Source organism: Polypterus senegalus, chromosome 1 (genome assembly GCF_016835505.1).
Source record: "Polypterus senegalus isolate Bchr_013 chromosome 1, ASM1683550v1, whole genome shotgun sequence".
In the NCBI taxonomy this organism is placed as follows: Eukaryota; Metazoa; Chordata; class Cladistia; order Polypteriformes; family Polypteridae; genus Polypterus; species Polypterus senegalus.
In genome coordinates this window covers 97,281,674-97,304,624 of record NC_053154.1, presented here as the reverse complement: position 1 = coordinate 97,304,624, position 22,951 = coordinate 97,281,674, and the positions used below count along the sequence as shown (strand labels likewise).

The 22,951-nt window shown below is 38.4% G+C and overlaps 1 protein-coding gene and 1 long non-coding RNA gene across 3 annotated transcripts in view; both read left to right on the top strand.

Moving 5' to 3' along the window:
- Positions 1 to 3,774, top strand: part of LOC120529691 (coiled-coil domain-containing protein 34-like) — a 39,726-nt gene extending 35,952 nt beyond the window's left edge. For both annotated transcript variants that reach the window (XM_039753750.1, XM_039753741.1), the window contains one exon: positions 3,244 to 3,774. In XM_039753750.1, coding sequence (XP_039609684.1) covers positions 3,244 to 3,461 — 218 coding nt within the window. In that variant the 3' untranslated portion in view covers positions 3,462 to 3,774. The remainder of the gene's footprint in view (positions 1 to 3,243) is intronic.
- Positions 3,775 to 6,250: 2,476 nt separating this feature from the next.
- LOC120518047 lies at positions 6,251 to 22,732 on the top strand. Its single transcript, XR_005631164.1, has 4 exons — positions 6,251 to 6,397; positions 17,184 to 17,366; positions 22,017 to 22,219; positions 22,636 to 22,732. It is a non-coding gene; the product is annotated as an uncharacterized LOC120518047 (long non-coding RNA).
- Positions 22,733 to 22,951: the final 219 nt, after the last annotated feature.

The window sequence follows — 22,951 nt, the reverse complement described above, 5'->3', positions numbered from 1 at the left end:
CACTAGGAGAGTAAATGCATCACCATTTGAGATGATTTAGTGTTTTCTTATTCCTTTAGAGAAAAAATTAACCTGCTGTCTTGAATCTGTACTTCTCTCGTGACCTGTACTTCTCTCTTGCCTTTAAGTGATTAATAGCTATAGACCACTTTAAAACCATGGCTTGCAGAGCAAAATTTAATGAAAATTATAATCTAGACTATAAAAATAAATTAAATGGTACGGTAACCATCAAACAGATGTGTGCTATAATAATGGAATTAAATTGATCTCATAAATTAAGATGGAGGAAGTGTTTGAAACATTTGTCAGTTTTGGCTGTAAGTGAAAAAAAATACTTTTGGCAAGTTTCATGAATTATCAAGTTAATTGGTTTAGAAAAATATTAGCTCATTTTCTTTTTTTTTAAACCTTTTAAAATTTTTTTTCTATTTTTATCAATATCCAAGTATTCACAACAGCAACAAAAGAACATTGTAGTCCTTGATACGTTTTAGTAAACCACCCGTGTGTTTGGTAGCTTCATATGTACTTCATTCTTTCTCAGCAAAACTATCATCTCGAAGCATCTTTTAGGGACTCAGCCAAATGATATCTTGATAAGCAGTGTAGTGTAATAACTAAAAGCCTTGTGGCAATTGACTCATACTCTTCATTATAATTTGCCAGCAAACTCTGCACAAATGCATTGAACTCAATATGCAAGGAGGACTTTAACTAGTTTTACATGAATTGTAAAGGTGCAATGGTCTTTAAGTGTCTCTGAGGTCACCTGTAAGCTCACAAGCTTACACATGAAGAAAACCCAATTAAAGAACACAAATTAAAATAAATAAATAATATAAAATGGCAATAATCTGTCGATAGTTTAGCCTACCAATGCATGCATCTACTACAGGTAAAGTAGACCTAAAAAATATTTTGTTGTAATGAAAATTTCATTGTAATGAGATTCTGTATTTGTCAATATAGTGCTTTCTTTAACTTGCCTACAGGTTTTGCGGATGAGAATTTTCTTCAGCATTTCCTTGCGATAATACACTTTCAGGGTTTGAATGATGCCCAAACCCAATGGCTGAAGCACTGCTGTGCAATTGGGTGGGAGGAATTCAACACGAACATTATCTAAATGCGGAAGCATGTTGTGGGCAGCACAGTTATCAATCAGAAGGCGAACCATCCTTTTCTTCCTCTTCATATTGTGAGGTTTCTGAACTCTTTTGGCATCCCCCCACCCAACAGGAATGCCACGCTGAAGTGCGTCCTGAAGCACAATTGCCACGTCTGTGTAAGATTGTTTGTCCATTGCCGGGGCAGGGCAACTGCAGACTCACAGCGTTGCAGTGAATCGCCATAGAAGCGATTCCTAAAAGATTAGGGTCACGCTATAAGTCCCTGTCTTGCACCCCAAAAGTAATTTAGCAAAACCAGCTTTATTCAGCTTCAAACTCTCCTATAAACAGACACAGCAGTCGGTTATACTGTGCCCTGCATTTACAATGGTCCTTGCATCAGCCATCGAGTTTTCTTTGGCGGAGAGATGCAGCAGAGCTGTAAGTCTGCTGTTGCCCCGGCAACAGATAAATAGTCTTACACAGATGCAGTGATTGCACTTTGGGATGCTCTTCGATGTGTTGTCTAGTTGGGGGAGGTCCCAAGAGAGTTCAGAAACCTCACATTTTCTTGAATGAGTGCCGCATTAACGAGCTCGTTCAGAGCATCACTTAACCACATAAAATGGCTTTTTTGACGTCTTCAAATGCAGCAGTTCACATACATTTGCAACACGGGAATTTTTCTTCTTTTTTTCCTCGGTCTTTCAAGAAAGTTGACAGTGTCAATGGCAAAATTCCGAATTGATTGGAAACATCTTTTTTCTTTTTACCGCAATCGAGAGCTGCAAAAAGTTAGTTTTTTTTTTTCTTCTAATATGAACTGTTGTCGTTTTTTCGTGTCTGCCGTTTCTATAGGAGGATGACAATGAGTAAAATTCCAATGGCTGTTTTTCAAATGTTCACGAGCAATAAACAAAAGGTATCACTGAAAACCATCGAAAACAAAAACAGCAAAAAAAGCACAAACAGTACGAGAAAAGTTTGAATTTTTTTTACAATGTTTCTGTTTGTTGCTCTGTTGTGAACAACTGAGCTGCGACCACAGAACTAACTGCTCTGGGAATGGTTCATTCAGGCATTTCAAAGTCTTTTGGGCAATTTGTTGTAATGAAAGTATCAGCTGAATGTATTTCATAGTAACAAGATTTGTATAGACTCGTGTCATATCGGGAAACTGTCATGACCATAAAAATACTTTGTTGTAATGAAAATTTGTTGTTAGGGAATTTTACCTGTATTTAGTTAGCAAAACTATTCACCATAGTTCAAGTAAAATTTGACCAAGGTTAATGCATGATACTACTAGATTAAAATCACACTTCTACAGAGGCACATGCTAAACCATTGAGCTTACCAGAAGAGTTGAACCAGATAAGTCTGGGAACTAAATCATTGCAGTAGTCATCATCAACACTAAAGTCCAGTGTTGATCAGAGAAAGTCATTTTGCACATTATTCGACAATTAATTTAAACTTTTTATTTATGTAAAATACATGCATCAAAAATATTTTTGAAGAAATTGTGTGGAGAAGTGGAAATGGACGTGTCAGAATAGGCACCAGCCATACCCTAAGTTCTTGTATCACTCTTTAGTCACATGGATATGCTGTTTTAGTGCATGTGTTTAATCTCAAGACACTGGTCAATATGCAGGAACATTCTTGGCCTGAAAATGGATATATGCAGTAAGGTTTAAGGTTTTATATGTTTGCACAGATGCCCAATATATAAAACCCCAAAAAACATGTTTTATTTTATTTATATAGAAGCTTCACTTTAGAACATGCTTTCCTGTGCCAAATTAATATATGCCATGATTTTAAAAAAAGATAACTATGACTTAAAAACACCAAATTTCTGTAACAAAAAAGGCAACATATCCCATGCAGTGTGGTTGTGCTCTGATCTCCAAAATTATGGGTTTTAGGCTTTCATCAAATCATAAATTTCATTTTGTGACATTCTTAAACTTGACAGCCACCACAAAAGCATGTCTGTTTTGCTGCAGATTGAGCCAGCTTAAGATTCAATGATGGAGAAAAGTTAAAGATAATAGTAATTACAGAATGTAGAGATAACGGTATGTTGAAGGAAAAAAAATAATAAATCCTTTCTTTCATATTGCAGGCTTCTATGATCAGAATTACTATCCAGCTCCCAGTTTCTGCAATCCCATTCCTTGGAAACCTATCCATGTCCCACCGCCAGAAGAATCCTCTAGAAAACAGGCAGTAAAGAAGACTCAAAAGCAGAGGAGTTATGTGCTACAAAGACATACGGCAGCTGTAAGCTGTAAGCCGAAAGACAACCTTGGTATCGGTTTAGTTCGCCAAGTGCGGAGGTAACCTAATGTTGAATTTGTGTGCTGTTCATTCCAGAGCTACTACAGGTAAATGAAGAACCATGGGACTGACAGACATTTATTTAATATTATTTAAACATTAAAAATACCATATGTACAATCATGCATTCAATATGCTACTGTATATTATTTCTAGATTAACTGTTAAGATTTTATTTTAATAAATGGGATAATAAAATATATGTCCAATTTCAAATCACTCTACTTTTTTATTTCAGTAAGGAGTGTCCTTTGAGGGGTTTTGTTTTGTCTGTTTTAGCACCTTTTCTGTAATCTAATGAATGTTAAAGAGAGTTGTTTTTCTTAATTTGTAATAATTTTAATAAACATTTGTTTCTTAATTGAAATGTTGTTTTTGTGCCTTTTTTCCTCTGAATATCTATGCAGTATAATAATTTGAAGGATAAGCTGTCTTACAAATTTGCTTCTAACATCATTCTCAGAATTTTCAGGACTATGTTTGCATGATTAGGAATTACTGAATTTATTATTTTGCAGAAGGGATTATATCCTATTATATTTAGTCTCATAGTGCAGCTCTTACAGCAATACCTTTTGACAATCTTGTGTATTTTGAAATCTTCATCCTTACTGGCAGAGGTAATCGGTGCAACACACTTAGGCCTTGTCCACACTGATGCCAGGACTGAGTGTTTTTCTGCTGTCTGTAGCGTCAGGTGAGCGCGGATTGAACAGGGAGTGTTTTTCTGCTCATTACAGGTTTCACCACTTGCATTTTGTCAGATGTGCATTCAGATGGCATCAAAAAAATGTTGCGGGCTGCTTTTTCTTGGTGTCAATTTCTGCCAAAATCCCAATGAGCGCAAAAGAAAACATTTGTATTTGGTTTACATGTTTTTCATTTAACATTCTGGAGGACTGGATGTGTCCCATGATTACGTGTGTGTGCGTGTGAGTATGTATATAATGACGTAACTTTAGCTACTATGGATTATTAATGCCGGTAGGTAAGTGCATACACGAGTACTCTTTGAATCTTTGCTCACTTCAAGGTGGCAAGAGGCCGCTCTTCACGGCTAACACTGACTCGTATATTCGTTCACCAGCGTGTAATATGGTGTTGTACCAGCTTTTCTATTTCACATTTTTTCATAGATTACACACACACTTTGCAGTTTCTCTGCTTACATCACCATATCAGGAGGATTTTTAACACAAGGAGGTCAATGTTCAGGTCTAATAAAGCCAACTTGTTCATATTTCATGAATCCAATGAAGGATGAACCTCGGACCCCAAAAGGTTAAATATAACGTCCTATTGAAGTCAATGTAGTGCCACTACAACACGCAATTTAAACGCATAGGTCGCTCAGAGCACATTTATTTAAGCAAGATCTGAACGCTGGTGTGGACAGCGCCTTAGTGGATTACTGTGCCATGCTAGAGTAATAACAGAGTAATGTTGCAGAGATTTCTTTGGAATGACCGTTGATTGCTATGAATGATTATTTGTCTTGGAGGCAAATACCTGCTGTTAATATGCCTAACCTGTTTTTCTGAGGTATGGGTAGTGGCTTAGACGTCTGATTTCAAGACTGCAAGAGCCTTATAAATGCATTATAAGGTGAGTGGTGGTATTTCAAGAATAATTTTTTTGTATCATATTTTTGTGTGTTATACATCTTTGTTTATTTTTGCTTTAACTACCTATTTCAATTGATAGCTGTAGACATTTTTGCCATTCTTCCTTGGGCTCTTGATTTCACACAGTTGTTTTAATGTTGAAATGACAATTGCTCTTAGTAATTTTCAGATATCTAGGTCATGCAATACCTGGACAGGATAACAGATGGCAAGTTGTAATCAGTGTATTACTTAGTATTCACTCTCATGTTACACTAGCTTCAGGATGTATGTTCAAATTGCAAACATATATATATATATAATGTATTAATCAGTTTAGTGATATTGTAACATATGAAATCTGTTGGATACGTTTTCATTTTTTTACATTTTTATCTTCTAGTAATGTTTGGATGAATGCCACTTTTACTATTTGAGTACAGCAATGTTATAACAGATAACAGAAAAATATGCTTCATATTCGTTAACGGTGGACAATTGATGGGCAGTCTCAGGAAGAATCATTAAGCATCTGATCCAGCCACCTAAGGCTAGTACTTAAAGACAAGCTTGAAGTGTAGATATCATTAGTTTCCTAAAAGTTAATTTTGTCATAAATAATAATGTATTCTTTAACACTGTAAATGAGAAAATAGAGATATCTACTTTGGTCATAATAAAAGGGTTTCTTTTTCTTTCTTTTTAAAAAATTAAGGTGTGGACAGATAGGAGTAGCCTGCGGTGGGGGGCACAGGCCTGTTTTTGTCTGCTCTGTGCCTTCTCAAATGCTAAACAACTAATTTAAAGCTGGTTGACACATGTCAGCTCTTGTTTTATTCTCTTCTCTTTCAGCAATGATGACGGCTAATCCTAGAGTGCATAGTTTAATAAGTAGGTAGATGTGCGAAAATTTAGGATTTATTGCTTCATTTAGGTCTCTAACCCCCAGCTTGCGTAAAGAGGAAACATTTGGATTTTTTCGTTAATTATATGCAGTCAGTTGTATGTTTAAGATCTGTGGAAGGCAGTGAAGATGAGAAGAGAAATGAAAGAAAGTATTGAGTTAAGCTTTAAAGTTTTTCTATGAAAACACATAAGTGTACCTGTAAAAAAAAAAAAAAACATTTTTCATGAATGGTAATATAACTATGCATTGAAAAACATTTATTTGCTAAATGTATACTTGCACAATGAAAACTTTCCTCTTGTACTTCTTGGTTCTTGTCATTACTTAGATTTGCTTTGCTGTCATTGAAGAGAGAATACCTAAGGAACATCAGGCCAGTTTTTTGGAAACGCAGCTCCACAATGAAGTAAGCATAGCTATGAAAGGAGGTTAGTTTTTCTTATTTTCTCAGTTAAATGTTACTGGGCCATTAAGTGGGCCATTGTTGGAGATTATCATTTTAAGTACTAGCTGTGAAAGCCTATGCTATTAAAAGCCTGGGATCCTAGAAACTATTGAAATCGTCAGAAAAAAAAAAATGAATTGCAGAGATGTCAGGTAATTGTAAGGAACTACTCTGGGCGTCTCTTTCCTAGGAGGATTTGTTTTGCCCACATGCTCGCATCACTTGTGCATTAGCGGTGGGAAGAAAATTAAAAGGGATACCGTATTGTTGATGTTAGCGGCTAAGTGACTTTGTCTTTCTTCGGAGGTTTTGTTTTGCTGACGTGCTGGCCTCGCTTGTGTTATTAGCGGCTAGGTGAGTTTTCTGTTTCCTCGGAGGTGAAGCCCTTACCCTGACTCCACCTGTCACTTCCGGGCTGGACAGACACACACACACACACGCGTAGACGTTTATATGTAAGATGCCATCTGTGACATGGAAAACTTTGTAGCTTAATAAAGAGGGTCTAACGCAGAATTGTTCCGTTTCAGTCTTTGTAGGTTGTTCGATTCAGTATGATCAGATGTTTGTATGTCATGACAACATGTTCACCTTAATAATTGACTCCCATGTTTATTACATTTCCCCAAGTGTGTTGGTATCTGTATTAAAGCCATGACTAAATGGTTTAATCAAAGCTCCAGAAGCTGTATCTAGTAGTGGGTTTGTTTGGTGTTTTGGGATGTCCTGCCCTCTGATGATTTTTACATTTTTCTCAGTGTTAGAAGCTTCAGCCTATTTAGTGACCCCAGGAAAAAACATGAGTCTAAAAACCTACTCTACAGGCCTGATGTTTTTGCAAGCCAGGTCACCTTGTGAATTGAGATTAATCACTCAGTAAATATTGAAGCTTGAAATACAGGCTTATTACCTGCCACCACTTGCCAGCATATTTACTCTAACAAACGTGATCATTTTTTGTTCTCTAGCAACACTGTGTCCTAAAACTTTAACTTTGCAGTTCAGCTCTGTTCTGCAGTGTTTTCGAGCTCACGGTCGTAATTTTTTACATCTCTCAAATTTTTTGTCATTGTTTGAAACAATGTATATCATCTTCAAGTAAGGAAGGAATGATTATTATGCATCAGTGCCAGCTGCAGTGTTGTGAAGAAATGTCTCCAAAACGACTGCACTGAATTTGCTGCATTAATCTAATTTTCATGTACAGCTTAAATACTCATACAAGCAAATTTTGATATTCATTTTTCATAGAAATGCTTGTAAAATGCTGCGTTTCTAGGAGTTTATTCTCTTCCCAAGATTGTCTTAATGAAACAACATAGTACACATACTTGTGTTGTGTGCACACATGTAAAATGAAAGTTGATCTGAAGCATTTGCTTGCTTACAATGAATGCTTTTTATTGTGCTGTTTTCCTTTTCAGTTATTTGGTTTCCTAGTAAAAGTCATTTTTCATGATATATAAAAAACCATTATTGTTTTAATTAAACTTATTGCACTTTAATTCATTTCCATTTACGTGTACCGATGGGCACACTTTAAGTTCAAAAGAAATAATTTTAGTATTATACAAATCCATATTGTCCTTTAGAAGGGAACTGTTTACATAATATTGAGATTTTATCTACTACAAATATCTGCAGTATTTTGACTGATTTATGTTTTATTGTTTCAGAAGATGATAAATGGTTCTAGCCAGGAGAAAAACTTACTTAAAAGCCAGAGTTAGTAAAAGTACCCAGAAGTGATACTTGAATAAAAGTGAAAGTAGTTTGTCAAATTTTTAATTTCAGTTAAACAATACTTGAGTAAAACTATCTGCCTGCTTTCAAACGTAAAAGTACATTTTAAAATAATGAGAAGGTGCAGGACTTTATCTAGAGAGGACAATACATTTCTTTTTAAGCATCACTTGCACAATATTTTTCTACAGAGAGACACTATTGAATAATAAATTGTTTAAATGCATCCATGCCTTTGGTCAGTACAGAACTGTGAGTGTGCCTCCCCTGTTGGGATACCCGGCAGCTGTAGATAAGAAACACTTGCTCCAGACAAAAGAATAATAAAATACCAAAAAAGTATAAATAAAAATTATGTGAACAGCTCAAACCTTATCACTCAAATAGATGCCAAATATAAAAAACTGAGTGTGAATTAACACAGATTGGGTTTATTAGACTTCATTGAATTATTACATTAAGTAGTAATACATCAATTTCAGAATTGATGTTTATCTTTAATAACAAGAATTTTCTTAAGCTATCTGTGGTTTCCTTTGCTCAGTTTGGTACTCAATTTAATCTGCTAATTACACTGCAAAACAAAGTTTTTGCTTCTTGAACACTATTAGGTGTTTTTTAAAGATTTTTGGGTGCTGATCACGAATATCACATCAAAATTTTCCCATCACGTACCGTTTCAGTTTTGTCTTGATTTTTTTCTTATATTTGTATCCAAACATTTTTGCTCCCGTAAGTGACTTATCAACAACGGTTTGTACAGCCTGGGCATGTCCAGACATGGAATCAGGCCAAGTTGGAAGCTGTTCTGTGGAAGTTGACATCCTGGGCAGGTCTGAATGAGCTTGACGCTGTCTCAGCATGCTATAAAAGTGGCTTACAAACACTGATCCTGCTCATTTGGTTTATATAGATAGTCATTGTGTATGTATAGCATCAGTATAGTAAAGTATAGTATCCGTAGCAGTATAACGATAAGTAAGCTTGATGCTATAGACATTTTGGTGTCAGGCAATATGTCTTGTCAATGTCGTAAGAACCGCGATACATTCTGCTATATCTGTGGCGAATATACACTTGTTCCTCAGAGACATTGGATGACTGCTCTTGTGAAGAAAGCTTATCATCTGTATTTCGAATGCAATAATGGTGATCAAGATAAGGAATGTGTGCCTCACATTTGCTGTGCGACATGTGCTGTCAGTCTGAGAGCTTGGCTCAGAGGCACTCGAAAGACGATGCCATTTGCCGTTCCGATGATATGGCGAGAACAGAAAGACCATGTGACTGACTGTTCTGTTTGACTAATGTGTCTGGTTTATAATTTTATATATATATATATATATATATATATATATATATATAAAAATATATTCATGGCATTCGTAGTCTGAATCACAATCTGATTGTATGGGTGCTTACCTACCAGGTAACGCTTGTGGTTGGTCAGCAAGTCGGCTAACATCCGCCTCTAGCACTGACGCTGAGGTTCGATTCCTGAGAGGGGGTGCAGTGAGTGTGTACACCTGATGAGCCCAGAATTAAGGCGTACTCTTTGCATTAATTGACAGTAAATTATTTTCAACCATATATATATATATATAAAATATTTAATGCATTCCTATTGACAAATTTTGCAGAATAAAATTTTCCCCACACGTATAGCATTAAACCATCTGGCATTAATATTATATTACAATATTTCGGATTCAATACAACGTAATAAAATGACTAATCTGGGAGTCATTGTTCTACTAAAGAACATTCGGGATGTCGGTCAGTTCTGTTAAATTTAAATGCTTTCTCCTAAATCTTGTAAAAGATTAATAAAAGGGACAGAGAAAATATAAGTCTCACACTTTGCAATTTAGTAGAAGACTGTATAACGTGAGACAATTATCCAATAATTCACTAAAACAATATGTTGTATATCGCTACCCAAAGTTCACCCTTATACACAAAACTGGACTATTCACTTAATCAGCCATCTTTAGTTTCCTTAGTCATTGTGGCTCTAGTAGATTCTGGTCAGCAGAACAGTGTTCTGTTAGCTTTCCCTCAGCTCAAATTCCATAAGGTAGCAACAAAAAATCTTATCTTCTTCTTGAAGGAAGGCAGCCATCCCTTTTATTAGCTCTAACATAACATAACCAGGAACAACATGACCACTTGCTTGCCACAAGATCTCACAACAGAGCCAAGTCTTTCTTCTTCAGTTAACCGCCAAATTTTCTAGCCATGTTCACTGTTCACATGTTCAGCATTTCAATAACTGGACGCATAATAATCTGACACAATATCTTGTGCATACAACATATGCATATTACTTGCACAATATATATAACGTGGTCTCAAGATATTACTTGTGCCCATGAGAATGATGCTATTTTTGAACATGTCGGCGACTCCATATAAGAGCTTAAGAAGAGGAGATATTGCTTACTTCAACATCCTTCTTTATATTTGAAGGCGAATTCTTGAAAGCAGAAATTTCTTAATGTGCTGTTTTCAGATGTGACCGTGGGAAAGATGCGCATTCAGTTTCCATGTCTGAACAGTGAGTGGGAAGCATGGGGAAAATGTATCAAATGAGCAATGAAAGTCATGCTATTGCACTTTTATATCTGAATAATATACAACATTCTATTGGCTGGGTCTGAGCAACGCTGAAGTTACACCAGATGAGACCTCTTTTATGAATTTTTAATAATTTGGTCTCTGTAGAGAGAAATCTGGAATTGATGAAACATGTAATGACATAAAAAGTATGCTATTTAACCTAAAAATGTAGTGTAGTTAAAAGTAAATGTAGCCCTAAATTAAGCTTACTCAATTAAAGTATAAATAGCTGAACTTAAGGAAAGTAACAAAGTAGTTACACTTCATTATTTTACACCTCCACTGAAGAATTGTCTGGTAAAACCCCTTACATGATTGCAGTATGCAGCAGATCATCAACTGCTCTAGGTACACCGCTATGAAAACTCCCAAATACCCTTAATTATCAACCTTAGTGCCGCCCAGTTGCTGACATTGCTTGCCTAATTGCAAGTATGAAACCAAATTAAGTCAACTTACTTTGCATGCCTCATTCTTATTTATCCAGTTTTTTTCAATTACTGTCTGCCAAAAAAAAAACCCCATTGTGGTGTAATCACAAAGGTGCAGTCTAAAGAATATAGAATTCTGAAGACTGGAAAAACTTCTGATGAAAACTTGTGCTAGCTAATGACAGAATGAGGGTATGGTAAAATGCTTTGAGTCCATGGATTCATTTTGTTATGTGTCAGTAATTAGATGTGGTGGTGGTGACGACGACACGTGTGATGCTATGCGGTGTCTTTTTCTGGCACACATTGTGTCCCATTTCAGGATTAGAGAAATGTTTGTGTGCCAGAGAATATATGAACCATATTACAGATCAAGTATATTAGTTTGCTTACAGGGTAAATGTCCTTTTTAAGCAGGTTAATCCTCCGTGCCTTAAGGATAGTAAAGTTCCACGGTTATGACTTAGAATCTGTCTTATTGCAGTCACTTCTCAGTCCTTCAAGGAACCAGTGAGGCAAGATGGAATGCATAATATTATGTAGAGATCTACCTGCAGCTAGTTTACCTTTTTCGAGGTGTTTTGAGAGTCCACTTAGGGGTCACCCTGTTCGCACACTTTTGACAGCTTGATGAATTTATGGCCTTTGAATTCAGGCTGTGTAAGGGCCCAATGTGCTATTAGGCAGGTGTATTAGTTACCTCTCAAACTATGATGCTTGCAGACATGGAGAAAGGTTATAGTTGCTGTCTTCCCCATTCTAATGTTCAGTTAAACATGTGATCTAAGTGTCTTTTAAAAGTATGATGTTGGTGCCAAATCTGGTGGTTCTGGCACCTGAAAAACAACTACCTTCCTGGGACTTTTCAGATACTACAGAATATGGTGTGATTAATAAACACACCCAGAGAGTGTCAAATCTTTGGGGAAAAAAATATTTTATGAATGAGAGACATCACTGCAGAATTGCCAGTTATGTTAACCGAAAGGTCTCCGATACCCAGATAATCCTTTTTTTGTAGTGGTTATCTAATTTCAGGACACATTGGACTTTGAGGCAAGTGGGTTTATAACAGTCAAAGAACACGTCTCTCTCCCGTCAGGAAAGTGAGGCTACTGTGATCAGATAATTAGACAGATAGACATTGAAAACATGTTGCCTGGTTTAATGAATTTTGATTTATTGGTTGGGACAGAATTGTCATACTGTAAGCAGCATGAATCCATTCTGTTTTGTCATTGGGATGGGCTGACGTTGGTAGTGTAATATTTTCTTAGCACACATTAGGTTTCTTAATACAAACTGAGTATCGTTTGAGTGACAAATTGTATCTAAGGACTCTTGCTGACAATTCCTACAATGCGAGTAGGTTAATGTGCCATGTCATAAATGCATATGACTGGTTCCATGAACTGGATTACTATTTCCTCCAATAACCTGCCGGATCTCAATCCAAAGGAGTATCTGTGGTAAGGCGAGGGGGTGTTTTTAATTGGTTAATTATTTAATGGTTTTAGCGTCGCCTTTTGGTTTGACTCATGCTGAGGTGGGATGTGCACACAATTGCTTGTCTATTGGATTATTACCAATTGAGCAGTGTGGCAATTAGCAGGCACCAGTGGAGAGTCGGGGCAAGTGTGATAGATGGGAGAAGTCTTGGTTGGAGAAACGAGAAGGAGAGAATCGTGGCATAGAAGTGCTGACAATCAATACAGAACAAGTCCGAGAGCTACATGGCGGTTCTGGCAAATCTGCTGAATTGTGGAGCAGGTATGAGAGAGAGTGTACAGGAGGAGCGAGATGCAGTGGCATCCACGGGATGGGCAAGACACACTATGAACTGTGGAGGCATCTGACGGCAGATTTGAATTGCACTGTTTGCACAATTTGAGCCCTTTAATCTCTGTATTAAATGTATAACACCTGTGTCATCTAGTATTATCCAATATATGACGACTCCTAATTTGTTATTATGATTGCGGTGCCAAATGGAAACTGGAAAAAAAAAATGCCCCCAGAAAATGTCAGCCAGGATTCAAGTGAAGCAGTTTTAATCTAGTATGGCTGAATGATGAAAAAAATATGCATGGGAAGCCGTCTTATCCCACTTTAGTATACTGCACTAATGTTAAGTGCCTGGAGTGTAAATGCATTTCAGATTTTGTTAAGTTTTGGAATTTATATTTTTAATAATGAATAAAGCAGACCTGGCCTCCTGCTCTATCCGGAGGCAGAGGCCAGTATTATAAACAGAGATACATTAGAGGTGAAGAAAGCGACTCGACTGATCTTAATGTGCACTCCAGTATTAATCATACTGACATCATCTACATAAATAACATTCTCTGGATAAAGTTAAATTGGTGCAGATGTTGGCTTGGGTTATCATGGAGCTCTTAAAAAATGCTCTGTAATAAACGTTAACATCACGACACTAAATGACTTTTTCACTGCTTCAGATTAAACTTTGTATATCCAATCTGTCAGCTTTCCCTAAACAAAGTTTGTATTATTACAAAATTAAAAAGATGTCTGTCTGCTTTTATTATCAGCTGTTTGATACCACATGTTGCCGAGTGCCTACTGTTGTATAGTCAAGATTGTAGACACCTGGGACATCTGTCCTATTTGTCGTTTTTTTGTGCTTAGTTCCTCTTTAGAACTTTCTATTTTTCTGTTAATATCTTTCTAAAGCCTGATTTGAGTCAGTCCTAGAGGTTTGAAGTTGTCACAGCTGGCAACATCTGGCAGAAGACAGTGCATCAAGACTGTAATCTTAAAATGAGTTCATCAAGAACACGGGGACACAGTTGGAAACTTGTTAAGGGTAAATTTTGCACAAACATTAGGAAGTTTTTCTTCACACAGGGAACCATAGACACTTAAAATAAGCGACCGAGTGGTAGACAGTAAGACTTTAGGGACTTTGAACACTTGACTTGACATTAATTTAGAAGAATTAAGTGGAGAAGACTGGTGAACTTTGTTGGGCTGATTGGCCTGTTCTCATCTAGAGTGTTGTAATGTTCTATAGACAGGGATCATGTCATATGCCAGTCCATCACAGTGTCACTCTTGCACACACACACAGACCCAGGACCAATTTGAAATGGTCACTTGAAGTATCAAGCTCATCTTTGATGTACTTGTGTGCAATGAGCTACGGAACAGCAGTGCCAACCACTGTGCTGCCCATTTTTCTTTATAGTCTTTTATTGCTTTCTTAAGATAGATAGATAGATAGATACTTTATTAATCCCAAGGGGAAATTCACATAATCCAGCAGCAGCATACTGATAAAAAACAATATTAAATTAAAGAGTGATAAAAATGCAGGTAAAATAGACAATAACTTTGAATAATGTTAACGTTTACCCCCCCAAGTGGAATTGAAGAGTCACATAGTGTGGAGGAGGAACAGTCTGTCTGCCAGTGGAGCAGGACAGCAGGACTGAAGCTACTCCTCTGTCTGGAGATGATCCTGTTCGGTAGATGCAGTGAATTCTTCATGATTGACAGGAGCCTGCTCAGCGCCCGTCGTTCCACCACAGATGTCAAACTCCCCGGCTCCATGCCTACAACAGAGCCTGCCTTCCTCACCAGTTTGCCCAGGCGTGAGGCGTCCTTCTTCTTTATGCTGCCTCCCCAGCACACCAACACGTAGAAGAGGGCGCTCTCCACAACCGTCTGATAGAACATCTGCAGCATCTTATTGCAGATGTGGAAGGACGTCAGTCTTCTAAGGAAGTATAGTCAGCTTTGCCCTTTCTTACACAGAGCATCAGTATTGGCAGTCCAGTTCAATTTATCATCCAGCTGCTCTCCCAGGTATTTATAGGTTTGCACCCTCTGCACACAGTCACCTCTGATGATCACGGGGTCCATGAGGGGCCTGGGTCTCCTAAAATCCACCACCAGTTCCTTGGTCTTGCTGGTGTTCAGGTATAAGTGGTTTGAGTCGCACTATTTAACAATGTCCTTGATTAGCTCCCTGTACTCCTCCTCTTGCCCACTCCTGATGCAGCCCACGATAGCAGTGTCATCTGCAAACTTTTGCACATGGCAGGACACCGAGTTGTATTGGAAGTCCAGTGTATATACAGTAGGCTGAACAGGACCGAAGAAAGTACAGTCCTCTGCGGCGCTCCTGTGTTGCTGACCACAATGTCAGACCTGCAGTTCCCGAAAAGGTCTGTCTGTAAGATAGTCCACGATCCATACCACCAAGCATGAATCTACTCCCATTTCTGTCTTGTCCCTAAGGAGCAGAGGCTGGATGTTCTTGAAGGCGCTAGAGAAGTCCAGAAACATAATTCTTATACTGTAGCACCACTGCCTCTGTCCAAGTGGGAGAGGGATCTCTTAAGTTCAAGTTTCATTTCATACTGAGTACAATCAAAATGGTGATTGTTGATTAGCATTTCTTATGGAGTGGCTCCTTATACTAAACACATTGTTGCCTATTGGCCATCAAGGCTCAAAGTCTTCAGGTGGACTCTCAGTGGCCTCTCTTAATGCCACTCAACTGGCTGGATTGTTTCCATTGTGCCCCCCTGCATATCTCAAAGCGTTGCTTTAAAGACTTTAGCACTTTTGTGCAGTTTTTACCACGTGTGCCCAAAAGTTACCCTCTTGAGGTGATGATGTTATTGGCCAAGCCAGCATGACTCCAAAATACAAGCTTCTTTTTTTTTTTTTGTGTCCTTTCAGTTAAGCTTTTATTAGTTGTGCTGACTTGGCAAAACCAACACGTGTCCAGAGTGCTTAGCTGGCCTCCCTGAAGCATCTCCCCACTTCATGTATGCTTGTTTTGTGTGAATTTCATTTTCTAGCAATCAAGCGGCATCTGCATTTTCTAAACTAAAACCCAGAGCGATGTCATCAGCCGATGGGAAGGTGTTGACAAGCGAAGCGGAGGCCATGGTACTGGAGATGTTAGCTTTGCAGTTCTCCTGTGTGTGGTCTGAAATTCCCTACACTTGAAAACGCAAAGCTAACAAACACTAATTAGTTCAACAGCTTGAGCACGGCTACTAAACAGAACCCCCACCCATACAGTCCAATCGCAGACATTGCAAAAGAAAACAGTGGTCTGGCTCCTGTTTCCGCTGCAGAATGTTTTTCCTAGCCCTGCCTGTCATCCCTCTTTATTGGGTGAGGTTCCCTTCATGGTACTGGAGTTATTCACAACGCCTTAGCAAGTCTGCCTTGGATTTCATTAGGAGAAAATCTTTAAAAATGCAAAAACACTGTGAGCCTGTCCATACAGGAAAGTTGCACCCACCTTCACGGGAGATCTAAATCCCAATGCGAAGCTCTTTGTGTTGCAGAGACTATCCTCAGCACAGTTTTTCTTTAGGACGTCTTGGGGTTTAATAGGATTAAGTGAGTTTGGATGGAATATGCAGAGCGCTGCCTGTCCAAGTATATTAAAGCCTGAACCGCAGTCTGAACTAGATACTTCGAGTAAGCAAAAAAAAAAAAAAGCCTTTCCAGTATAACACGAACATTTGTTTTCTTTTAGACTGGTGTATCATCAGAGGTGTAAGTAGCTGGCTTTGGAAGTTCCAACACAGCCGCTCATTAAACTTGTTTTCTTATCTGTGCCAAATTGTCAGCACTTTCCCCCCCAACAACAGAGGTTTTCATTTAGAAATAAACAACACTTGCTCAAGTGCTGGTGAATTGATATTTTAAAACCTTGCCAGACAGGCCTATTATTATTTTTTTAAATTTCATAAACAGATATGCTTCTAGCAAGAGTTTTTCTGTTTCTATGTTATCTGAAGTAATCTTTTTTTTTTACCTGCGAATGTTCTTTATGGTTTAGTTCTAGGTGTGTTATGCTAATATTCCAAACATTTACAAAAAACGCTTGGCATTCTTGCCATCAGTTAAAAGCAGCAAAAATCATTTATATATTTGCATTTCTTTCATTCCTCAAGCTGGGTTAGTAATAATTGTATTTCTCTCTAGGGCCTTCAATAGAGTGCTTACAGCTTGATTGTTGTCAAGGAAGTGGTGAGTAACAGTTCGAGAAGCTTTTGCAGCTTGTATCCCGATACCACTCACTTAATTAGCCCGGAAAGTGACGAAAGGTTCCATCCTGATCACGTTACCCTGGAAGCTTGCTATCCTTTGTCTGTTTATTCTTGGAAGGTTCGTATTCCACACAATTTTTATTATTTTATTTACTTGCAGTGTTGATTGTAATCTATGATTGAAAATGATTAGTTATTACATCTCTTCACTTGTAACAATCAGCTTTTGTTACCCGTCCTACTGCACTTGCTGAACAGGCCCTTGCCCTATGTTACTCGATTAAATTAAAAAAGCGTCTGCCAAGCAAATAAATGTAAATGATCATTTGCAATCCTTCAGATTCAGATTATCTGTCTACCTCTGTATCTGTCCATTTATCTTGCAGACCCATTTCAGGAGCCTGTCCAGGGCAATCCATTAGAAGATGAGACTTAATTTGTGTTAGTGTCTTAAAAAATATAGAAGAGGTTAAAATGGCTTCCAAAGCCGTGGTATGTCAACAGTGGAAAGGAACACAAATGTCAGCTTTTGACAGTTTACCTATATTAGTTTTCCTTTGTTATGGATGTGTGTTCAGATATTGACTACACAATAAAAAGTGTGTGGGATTTTATGTACAAATCAGCCTCCTTAATATCCAAGCTTATTTTAACGACTACATCTTTTAATCGCATGTAACTTGCTAGACCTGCTCTAGATCAGGGGTTCTCAAACTCGGTCCTCGGGGCCCACTGTTGCTTCAGGTTTTTGCTTCAACCAGATTCATAATCAGTGATAACAACTGATAACACTGATGTCAATTAATTAGCTTTTTTTCCCAAAAAACATAGTTTCTGAAAAGCAATGGTTTCACACAGAAATGAACAACTGTGGCTGCCAGTTTGCCAAGAATATGCGGCAGGCTTGCTGCCTGGCTGTCTTTGCATGGCTGGTACAAAGTCACAGTGCATTGTAATCTGGTTTCTACCTCTTACCATTGTTAAGTGGCGGTCCTCCCTGACGAATGTTGTCAGTACAACGATTAGCTGGGGACCAATCAGCTGAAGCTGGAACCTCACTTTCGTTTTCAATCACTTGTATCAAAATCTGAATCCAACAAGTCAGAGTCCAGTTCAGAGATAATAGGCAAAACGTCGTCCACAGAGTGTTTTGCTTTACGCATTTGCTTTGATCTCTCACCAGATGTCAGTGCCATTTTTGCTGCTGTTTGCACTGTGCTACTCACATGAGCGCAAGAAATCTCAATCAAACCAGTGAATCCTTCTAGCAACGAGAGTCCATCTAAAACGTAACGGTTGGTTTTGTCACAGTTTACAGTCGATTACCCTCGTCAACTCCTCCTTTTGACAGAAGTCAACATCAGCTCTGAATGAGTTAACTCTCTTTTGTTGCTTTCATTATATTTTATCCTTTCTCTATGTTTAGTTTGCTCCCTTCGTTGTATCTTAATAATGACATTTAAAAACGAGCAGAGCAGACAGCCAGTCATACGACACTGAATTATGAAAGGTTGTAACTACTTTGGTGTTAGGCCCAGTAATTAGAAAACAATGGATTAATTAAACAATTAGAACACCCGGAAAAACAGAATGAACATCAAGATGAAAATATTGTTAAAAAGAAATAAAATATACATTATTCCCATATAATGTAACTGCTTAGTACATTTTAATATTTTTTTTTCCCAAACCTAGTTTTCTAATTTCTATATTGTTCCCAAAAAACAAAAATTGGGGAAATAACAGTTCACTTAATTAGCCCAGAATTACAATTACATAAAAACAGAAGCTGGTTGGAACAAAAGCCCACAGCCACAGGGGGTCCCCAGGACAGACATTGAGAACCCCTGCTCTAGACGATTGCTTGAATTTTAATTCATTTGTTGATGATCTAGGTTTTTAATACTAAGGAAATTCTATTCAGAATAGGAATCTGGTTTTAAAAATATCTGTTCCAGTTTGGTGGTGGGATGGAAACGGTTGTGTGCAGCGCCATGTTTAACACAGAGGCTGTGATGCTAGACCTCTGAGGAAACCACACAGGTGAGGTCTGTACAGCAGCCGAGGAAGGGGGAAAAGCTGTGACCGATTAGTGACATAAAAAGGGACCAGGACAGCTACTACACTAATGGGTAATGGCTGACAGCTTTTGAATACTTGCGGCCATGGCCATACAGCGGGAGTTTGAGACTGCGATTAAGGGCATATAATAAAGAAAATGTTTAACAATTACAGCGGTCCCTCCTCTATCGTGGGGGTTGCGTTCCAGAACCCCCCACGAAAGGTGAAAATCCACAAAGTAAAAACCATACGTTTATATTGTTATTTTTATATTGTCACACTTGGGTCACAGATTTGCACAGAAACACAGGAGGTTGTATTGACAGGGACTTTAAAACACTGAAAACAAACATTTGTCTCTTTTTCAAAAGTTTAAACTGTGCTCCATGACAAGACAGAGATGACAGTTCCATCTCACAATTAAAAGAATGCAAACATATCTTCCTCTTCAAAGGAGTGCGCATCAGGAGCAGAGAATGTCAGAGAGAGAGAGTCAGAGAGAGAGAAGCAAACAATCAAAAATCAATAGGGCTGTTAGAGCTTTTAAGTATGCGAAGCAACGCGCAGGAAGCATATCGTATATCATTGAGGAGTTTTATTTAATGCATAATATGTGCTCTGATTGGGTAGCTTCTCAGCCATCTGCCTTGTATGAAATCAACTGGGCAAACCAACTGAGGAAGCATGTACCATAAATTAAAAGACCCATTGTCTGCAGAAATCCGTGAACCAGAGAAAAATCTGTGATATATATTTAGATATGCTTACATATAAAATCAGCGATGGAGTGAAGCCGCGAAAGTCGAAGCGCAATATAGCGAGGGATCACTGTACTGGTGTCTCCTCAGCACTCTTCTTTACCAAACACATAAGATAATAACATTCATTGTGAGAAAAATGGAAGATCGAGCTGAAAGTCTGCAAAACAGGAGGTTGCAAAAGCCCTAAAAAAGACTGAAGGTACGTAAAGCAGTAGGCCCAACAGGGGTGGCGTCTAAAATGTTAAAGACAGCAGAAGTTCCTGGAGTTGAATGGATGACAGACCTGTGGAACTTGATTGTGTGTAAATGGAGAATTACTGCAGATTAGAAAAGATGGGCATTCATTCACACATTTATAGTAGATGGAGTGCCTTACCTGTGGGTACCTCCCTATGGTAGGAAACAAAGATAAAGGGTGCTCCATTGAAGTGAGGGTCACATCAAGCAATTCAACTTTTTGAGCAGGTAATGAAGGTGGTAGAGCAAGTGCTAGAAAAAAGAATATGTGGATCAAGATAATGAAACATAGTTTGGTGTCATTCCCGCGAAGTGTACAAGAGATGCCCTGACAAATGCAGGAAAGACATCAGGTGTAGGGAGAGAAGCTGCACGCTGCATTTGCAGATCAGAAGAAGGTGTCTGAAGGTGGTGAGGTGGCTATCGAGAACTTTATGAATGGTTAGTCACTGTGTGGAGAAGCATGAATGGTGGACAGATCAGAGAGAAATAGTGTAAGTGGGGATTGCATTTGGATCTGTTCTTAGTCTGTTGATGATGGAGGTAATCACCTGAGAAATGTGTGAGGGATTGTCATGGGAGCTCTTGTGCACAAATGATCTCTTATTCACAGCCAAAAATGAAGTAGAATTGAACGTTTGGAAGTGAAAGGCCTCAAGGAAAATGCTGGAAAGTCCAAGGTGATACAGTAGATAGAGGTGTAGGGGGAGGAGTCATGGAAGAGGTGGATGGATGGCTGTGTGGCATATGGAGTGAAGGTGTTGGGTGGAACTCAGTCCTGTTCATGGACTGTTGGAAGTGGAGGATACCTGAAAGGTACAGTGGTGTGTAGGGTAGTCTGAAAGTGGTGGTGCAGAATTCTGATGTAGTAAATCGAAATTGATATGTCAGCAATGGAGTTGTTCTGGGGAAAATAAAAAGCACAGCAGTGATAACAAGATTAAGAGATGCGTGGAAGAAGATCTTAGAGCTGTCTTTTAATGGAGTCTCTCTAGCACTGAAGGAAGGGAGGAGTAGTAAGCTGTCTTGGAGTGAGACATGGTAGAGGAAGGAAGAATATGAATCAGAGCTGGAAAGAGCAGAGATGAGAATGATCAGATGGATGTGTGGAGTGTCACAGACTTATAGGAAGATGAAAAATGAGAAACACGGCAAAATGGACATTAAACCAAGCAATGAAGATGTTTGCTGTGATAGAGTTTACCTTCACTGTTAAGGATCAAAAGCTTTCACAGGCTGTCCTGGCTCAAGGCCCAAACCCTTCTGATTTTGCAGTTTAAAACTTTACGAAAACTGCACTTGATATTACTGTTTCCAAACGTTTCTTCCACCTGAATTTCAATATTTGTTCCTTCTTGTATTTTCGACATATGTTATGAATTTCTACCTGACCACTAAATTGATTTCAAAGTATAATCTTCTAGCTCCTTCACTTTTTGCTGTATTTGTGGAGCTCAAATTATGTTTTTCAAGCTAAACGGCAGTAATTGGATCAAAGGAGCTCCACATGTTTCACACAGCTTCAGATGTTCTTGAGCTAGCAAATATAACAGAGGCTCTACTGTTTAATATGGGCATCAAGGTTCTGGTAATTAAAAAACAACAATCTTTGATATTTTACAGTATTAGGCACTTTTAACTCAAATATATAAAGTTGTGGTGAAATCTAGCATGCATATTACTCATTGCACCGCTGATCTTTTTTGCAGGGTGAGCAACTCTAATGTTAATCGAGCAAAAAATTTCTAAACAGATCATTTAAAGGAACCAGAAGCCTGAGTTTGAGCACAAGGCTGTGATTGGTTGACAGTGCAGATCCATCATGCTCTCTTGTCTGCTCCCAAGTGATGAGAGCTGCACGTCTACAGAGAGACACAGAAGTGCTGCTGCAGCCCAACGCCAGGGTCACAAGGTCAGTCATTACCACAGCATTCCTTTGTTATTTTAGGTCCCTATGTGTTATCATTGGCCCCGTCTGTATGCCATTTGGTTTCACTTATTTTCCATGGGTTTGGCGTCCGAGGCAAAACATATATTTGAGAAAAACCAAGCAAGGTTAAAAGTTTGTGCACTCAGAAGGCCAGAATGTAGATTTTAAAAGCCATGTGGGTGACAGTGCTTTGTAAGGCCGCCTGAGCAGGTTTCTGGCTCCCTGCAAATGCAGTTGTGGTCGTTCCCACATGTACAGTTCTGGCAGGTGTCTTGCATGATGTCTCCCGTTTGGTCACCACCTCTGTGCGGTAGTTTTAGCTCTTTTAATGCCTTTGCTTAAAGTAAAAAAAAAAAAAAAGATTTTAAGTAAATTTTGTCCTTCCTATATTCCACTAGATGCACCCAAACGTTTGAAGAAAGTTTCCAGCAGATGCAGTGCCTTATCTGTGCGGTAAGAAACAAACCTTATTTAGTGCGTCTTACTTTGAGGAACACGTGGGCCCTTTTTCCTTCCAATTTGTGGCATTTATCTGGTATTTATTCCCTGCTTGCCCAAGCCTCCCAACTGTTTCGTTTGGAGATTGTCTTTTAAAATCTGATCTCTTATCTTGTAAAAACAATGCTGTCCAGAAGTTGCAGGTGATTGATGGAGTTGATACATTCCAGCTGGGGTCAGGACTTTTGACCTGCATCAGTCCCATTTTTCACTCTG